The 6,543-nt window shown below is 56.6% G+C and overlaps 1 protein-coding gene across 1 annotated transcript in view; it reads left to right on the plus strand.

The window, feature by feature from the left end:
* The window catches only part of LOC123519965, an 11,554-nt gene extending 5,252 nt beyond the window's left edge, over positions 1-6,302 (plus strand). Inside the window, exons 8-15 of the mRNA XM_045281723.1 lie at positions 1-26; positions 1,348-1,551; positions 2,235-2,498; positions 2,738-2,848; positions 3,744-3,862; positions 3,959-4,146; positions 4,217-4,779; positions 4,874-6,302. The exon at positions 1-26 is cut by the window's left edge and continues 142 nt beyond it. Of these exons, the coding sequence (XP_045137658.1) occupies positions 1-26; positions 1,348-1,551; positions 2,235-2,498; positions 2,738-2,848; positions 3,744-3,862; positions 3,959-4,146; positions 4,217-4,779; positions 4,874-6,276 (2,878 nt within the window). The 3' untranslated portion in view covers positions 6,277-6,302. The remainder of the gene's footprint in view (positions 27-1,347; positions 1,552-2,234; positions 2,499-2,737; positions 2,849-3,743; positions 3,863-3,958; positions 4,147-4,216; positions 4,780-4,873) is intronic.
* The last annotated feature ends 241 nt before the right edge of the window (positions 6,303-6,543 follow it).

Here is a 6,543-nt window from a genome sequence, read left to right on the forward strand (position 1 = left end):
CCGCCTGGTGCAGTTTGAGGATGTGGGTGAGTGTGTGTGGATGTGTACGTGTGTTTTTGAAGGGTGTTTCGCGTGTTTTGGGTGTGTTTTGGGGTGTTTTGGTGTGTTTTTGGGGTGTTTTGGTGAGTTTTTGGGGTGTTTTGGTGTGTTTTTGGGGTGTTTTGGTGTGTTTTGTGTGTTTGGGTGTGTTTTGGTGTGTTTTGGGTGTGTTTGGGTGCGTTTTTGTTTTGGTGTGTTTTGGGGTGTTTGGTGCGTTTTAGGAGTGTTTTGGTGGGTTTTGGGGTGTTTTGGTGTGTTTTGTGTGTTTGGGTGTGTCTGGGTGTGTTTGGGTGTGTTTTGGTGTGTTTTTGGGGTGTTTTGGTGCGTTTTGTGTGTTTGGGTGTGTCTGGGTGTGTTTTGTGTGTGTTTAGTGTCTGGGTGTGTTTGGTGTGTTTTGGTGTGTTTGGGTGTGTGTTTGTGTGTTTGCATGTGTTTGTGTGTGTTTTGGGTGTGTTTAGTGTGTGTGTGTGTGTTTGGTGTGTTTGGGGTATGTCTGTGTGTGTGTTTGTGTGTGTTTTGGGGTGTTTGGGTGTGTATGGTGTGTTTGGGTGTGTTTCAGGGTGGGTTGTGGGTGTGTTTGTGGGTTTGGATGTGTGTGTGGGTGTGTTAGGGGAGGTTTGGGTGCGTTTTGTGTGTGTTTTGGGTGTGTTTTGTTGGTTTTAGGTGTGTTTGAGTGTGTTTTGGTGTTTTGTGTGTGTGTGTGTGTGTTTCGGGTGTGTTTGGGCGGTGTTTGAGGTGGATGTGGGTGTGTGGGTGTGTTTGGATGTGTTTCCTGGGTATTTTGGTGTGTTTTGAGTGTTCTGGTGTTTTGTGAGTTTTGGGTGTGTTTGGTGTGTGTTTGCGTGTGTTTTGGGTGTGTGAGTGTGGGTGTGTTTTGTGGGTGTTGTTAGGCGGTGTTTTGTGAGTGTTTGTGATGTTTGAGTGTTCTGGTATATTTTGTGGTATCTGAGTGTGTTTTTTGGTGTGGTTTGGATGTGTTTGAGTGTGTTCTGGTGTGTTTTGTGGTATTTGAGTGTGTTTTGTGGTGTTTGAATGCTCTTGTGGGCACGTTTATGTGTATTTGAGTGTGTTTTGGTGTGTTTTGTTGCATTTGAGTGGGTTTTGAGGATCAGAGTGTGTATTTGGGGGTTTGAAGTGTTTTGGGTATAGCTTGAATGCGTTTGCTTGTATTTGGGTGTTCAAGATGAGTTTTTGAGTGTGTTTTGAGTGCGTATGGGTGTGTTTTTAAGTATTTCGAGTGCAGTAGAGTTTATTTCGAATCAGCAGAAGACGGAGAAATTAACACACACACTTTAAACTTCCTTCTAGTGGCGGGGTCGCAGCTGGAGATCCGTCAGGGCCTCACCAGCCGGGACTACCTGATGGAGACGGTGGTGGCTGGAAAAGGGAAGGCGCCGAAGGGGAATGACCACGGATCGGCGGCTGACACTGGCTTCTACGTCAGACTGCGGGGCGCCTTCACTCAAAAGTCCAAGCTTGCTATTGTCTATTCCGCCTACAGTTACATTGGAAGTGAGTGGATCTGTGTGTGGGGAGGTCGGAGGGTGTGGAGTGGGAAGGCCTGTGTTTCTGGGGTGTTTTGGGTGTGTTTTGTGGTGTTTGAGTGTGTTTTATGGTGTTTCAGTTTGTTTTTTGTGGTGTTTGAGTGTGTTTCGTGGTGTTTGAGTGTGTTTTGTGGTGTTTGAGTGTGTTTCGTGGTGTTTGAGTGTGTTTCGTGGTGTTTGAGTGTGTTCTAGTCTACTTTTGGGGTGTTCGGGTATGTGTGAGTGTGTTCTGGTGTGTTTTGTGGTGCTGGGGTATGCTTTGGATGTGTTTGCGTGTGTTCTGGAGTGTTTTTAGGTGTTTGGGTGTGTTTTGTACTGTTTGAGTGTGTTTTTGAGGTGTTTGAGTGTGTTCTGGTTTGCTTTGGGTGTTATTTGGGTGTGTTCTGGTGTGTTTTGTGATATATGATGTGTTCTGGTGTGTTTTGTGGTGTTTGAGTGTGTTCTAGCGTGTTTCGTGGTGTTTGAGTGTGTTCTGCCGTGTTTTGTGGTGTTTGAGTGTGTTCTGGCGTGTTTTGTGGTATTGGAGTGTTGTGTTTTTTCTGGGTGAGGGCATTGGTATGTTTTGGAGGGCTGGAGTGAAGTGTAGATGTGTGGGGTACAAGTATACGCAGTGTGTATGTCACCTCTCCCTTTCTTCCGTCTCTCTCACAGCTTGCTACCCCGTCACGGATTTCCTCTGTCAGAATCATCGCTGTATTCCGAAGATGTTGGGCTGTGACGGCTTTGACCACTGCGGTGACGGTAGCGATGAACCTTCCTCTTGCTACTTGGGGCCCGGGAACAAGAGCCTCACCCCGCAGGACGCAGCTTGGTGGTATCAGAACACGCCAAACTACTATTTCCCTCAGAAGAATAATTTAATGTCTGGAGGACCGCATGGATGGTCCACTCTCATCTCATTCCTAGCTATGATTAGTGAGTGTGTCTGTGTGTGTGTGTGTGTGTGTGGTTTTCTACATGTTTAGTTGTGTATGTGTGTGTTTGTCTGTTAGTTTTGTTTACCTTTTTACCTGTGTGTGTGTGTGTTTTCCTTTTGTGTATATACCAAGCTGTGTGTGTGTGTGTGTGTGTGTGTGTGTGTTTATCCATGTTTGTAAGTGTGTATATTCTTTTTTTTACGTGTTCACTTGTTCTCCTTTTCTTGTTCTCCTCAGCTGTTATCCTGATAATGTTCGCCCTTCTATCTAACACGTTTCGAGTGAGGATGCATTCAAACAACAGCGGACACAGGGAAAGGAGGAGTGGTGAGAGGAACAGCCGGGAAGGTAAGAGGAAATGGGAGAACAGTTGATACCATTAATGTGGATGGCAAGGTCAATGGCTGGCTTGTGAAAGGGTTGGCTTGGTGATTAAAGTAGCTATTTTGTACCTTGCGTCATTGTGGTTTCTGTCTGTACCTCGTGGTAAATTTGAAGCCTCAATCAATACACCCTATCTTACATTTCTTCTTCCCTATGTCTAACAAGCTTGGGGACCTCCTGGGAAAGCGGGGTTTTAGGCTGGGGAAACTAAACCCAACCTAACCTAACCTAACCTAACCAAATCAAACCTAACCTGACCTAAATTCTGTCGTGAAGTTATTATTGATTTCCGATAGAGTGAAATAGGGTTAGAAATGGTGGTAGAAGTGTGACCTGGACCGTGAGAATGTGTAGAGTGACGTGGTGGTGGTGGTGGTGGACACTGTAGTAATTCCCTCTTGCTTATATCCAATGGTACTGTTGGTGGTGATGGTGTGGTGTGGTGTTGGTGATGGTGTGGTGTGGTGTGGTGTACCTTGTTTTATTGTTGATTATATATGTACTGCACCTTCTATTTCTATCCGATGGTACTGTTGGTGTGTGGTGTTGGTTGTCATGTGGTGTGGTGGTGTGGTGTGGTGTGTCAGTGTGTGGTGTACCTTGTTTGTTGCAGTTTATATAAGTATCTCTTATTTCTATGGCATTGTTACTGTATTGGTTTCTGGTGTGGTGTGGTGTAGTGGTGTGGGGTGGTGTGTGTTGTGGTGTGGTGGTGTGGGGTGGTGTGTGTTGTGGTGTGGTGGTGTGGGTAGGGTGTTGTGGTGTGATATGGGGTGGTGGTGTGGTGTGGGGTGTTGTGGAGTGGTGTGGTGTGGTGTGGTGTGGTGGTGCGGCGTGTCAGTGTGTGGTGTCCCTGCAGCCTCCCTCTCTGACGGCGTGGAGATCTTCGACGCCTCGGCAGACGATCCGCCTTTGTACGAGCCGCCGCCTGACTACGAGGAGGTGGTCAAACTCATCCTGTCTGGCAACAACCTCAAGGTGTGTGTCTGTCTGTCTCTCTGTGTGTGTGTGTGTGTGTGTGTGTATACAGGTGGTGCGTGTGTATACAGGTGGTGCTAACGCCTGTTCCCCCAGCTGGTGCGGCGGCCGGGCGGCGTGACTGCGTGGGTGCCTGACAAGGGTGACGAGGGCGGCAGCAGTGGCAACACCCAGACGTGGACTCCCGACGGCCGCCCCACACGCACCCGCCACGCTTCCCTGGACCTGGAGCGTGGCGTGGAGGTGGTGCTGTGGGACGCAAACGGCTTCCCCCGGCTCCCCAGGTGAGTGTGTGTGTGTGTGTGTGTGTGTGTTTTCTTGGCGGTGCCGCGGCTAACACAGACCCTCACACAGACGCGGGCCTTCTGACGCAGCCACTGCCGCCACTGTAGCCACCAACGCCACCGCTGCCACCACCACCACCACCACCGCCGCCACCAACCGCCCCCGTCCCATGACCGCCACCCTGCCTGGCCACATACGCCGCTCCTCCCTGCCTGCGCCGCCACAGCCGGAGGTGATTCGCGCCCATGTGCAGGGCCACGGCGTGAGCATGGCCCCGGAGACCATCACGGAGGCACCGGAGGGCCTGGACTCCCCAGCAGGTCCGCTGCGCACGCCTCGCCGCGCGGCAATGCGCGCAATACAGCCAGCCCTCAGCTCCCCCTCCCTCTCCATGCGCTCCTTCCAATACGATTCCTCGGCGCCCTCCACGCCCCGGCCCACGCCTCGCGGCGGCGCTCGTGCCCCACGTGACGCTGCTGAGCGCGCCAGCCGCATGGCTAAGCGCGGCCGCCGCCGCAAGAAGACTTCCACGCTCCGGGAGACACGCCCTGCGAGGAGCGACGAGGCGGCGCCGCCCTCCTACGAAGGCGGCCATGGAGGCCAGCCGTGCCTCCACGCCCGCCCTCTCTCCCCGCCCTACCCCAGCCCCTACCCCGGACCCTGAGGCTGTGCCCGGCCCCTCTACCTCCTCTGCCGCCACCCAGGCCCCCGCACCCCGGGCAGACGCCGCCCCTGTGGCCGGCCCCTCAAGCGCCCCTGCCCTGGCCCCGGCCCCCTCCAGCCTGGTGAGCGAGAGCACACAGACCAGCCTGGACCAGGAGGACGTGGCGCCCACGGAGCGCCTGCGCGCGGCACGCAATATGTTCCAGCGCATGTCGCGGGAGGCTGACGCCCACGTGCACACTGATACTCCCGCCCCCCGTCCTGTCTCGGCACCCGCCCACTCCCGTGCCCCAGCCACCGCCCAGGCCTCCACGACCACAGCCACCCCCTCACCCGCTCCTCGCCCCTCCGTGCGCGCCCCCGCCCGCCGCAGCCTGCCGCCCCACCATGGCGGGACCATCTCCCGCGGCACCGTCAAGGCGCGCACCGCCATGTTGCTGCGCTCCCGCGTCACCGCAAACGGCGAGTGTGAGTGTAGTGGCGCCTGCTCCTGCGGCCACGCCCGCGCCAGCAGCTCGCGGCGCGGCGGCGCAGTGCGCTCCCGCGTCAACTATTACCTGGCGGTGCAAGAGGCGGCCGTCCCCGAGGGGCCGCCGCCCCATCTGCCCCCCGACGCCGCCGCCAAGAAGCGCCGCATCGCCAGGCCGCGCTCCTTGCCTGCACACGCGCCGCGCCCGGCCCCGCCTGCGCCCCGTCCCGTACCCAGCCCCGTGTCTCCCGTGCAGCAGACTGCCGCGTCCCCCATGGAGGAGGACCACGAGCGGCCCCTGCTGCCCCTGGCCAGCCCCGAGGAGGCCCCTGATGGCGTGCTGCCCTGCATCAAGGACAGAGTGCTGCTGTACGACGATCTCACCCGCACCGCCGCCGCCCCCTTCTCCGCTGCCTCCCACAGCCCTAAAGCATCCCCCAGCACCGTGTTCCCCGGCCACAGGTCACCAAGTCCCAAGTGTCCCAGCCCGAGGTCCCCCAGCCCCCGCACGCCCAGCCCCGCCCTGCTGGACAGCCCGGTGCGGCCTGGCCTGGTGCGCGACACCAAGAACCTGATCCTGTCAGCGTTGCGGCAGGACGCGCCGCCCCGCCAGGACAGGGAACCGCGCGTGCCCTACCTCAGGCTGCGCAGCGAGGACGCCGCCACACCCGAGGGGGAGGCACCCCTCTCCCCGCCCCCTCTCAGGGAGGACCAGGCACAGAGCATCGAGATGTGGGACGCCTGCTGGCAGGGGGGCGAGAAACCTCCCGCCCCAGATAGGCAGGCGCCCCTGCCGCAGCCACGTGCCCGTGACACCCTCAGGTTGGAGCTGAACAAGTTCAAGCCTGCGGCGCCCCAGGGGGAGTGCAGCGCGGCCTCCCCGGAAGGCGGAAAGGCGCAGCGGGATGAGACACCAGCGAGGGAGGAGCCGGTGAAGGAGGAGGCGATGGAGGTACAGCAGCAGCAGCAGCAGCAGCAGCAGACAGGGAGGAGGTGAAGGAGGAGAAGCACACTGAGAGGAAGGAAGAGGAGAAGACTGCTGAGGAGGAGGAGGAGGAGGAGGAGGAGGAAGACAGTGAGGAAGAGGAGGACGACGATGAAGATGAAGACGACGATGAAGACGAGGCTGAAGACGATGACGACGACAGCGACGACCTCCAGGTGCAGGTGACGACCCTGGACGGCCCGTCCCGGGGGGAGACGCCCCCCACCTCCCCCGACCTATCTTCGGTGCCCCTCAACGAGACCCTGGACGAGACCCTCC

Source organism: Portunus trituberculatus, chromosome 7 (assembly GCF_017591435.1).
Source record: "Portunus trituberculatus isolate SZX2019 chromosome 7, ASM1759143v1, whole genome shotgun sequence".
Lineage (NCBI taxonomy): Eukaryota > Metazoa > Arthropoda > Malacostraca > Decapoda > Portunidae > Portunus > Portunus trituberculatus.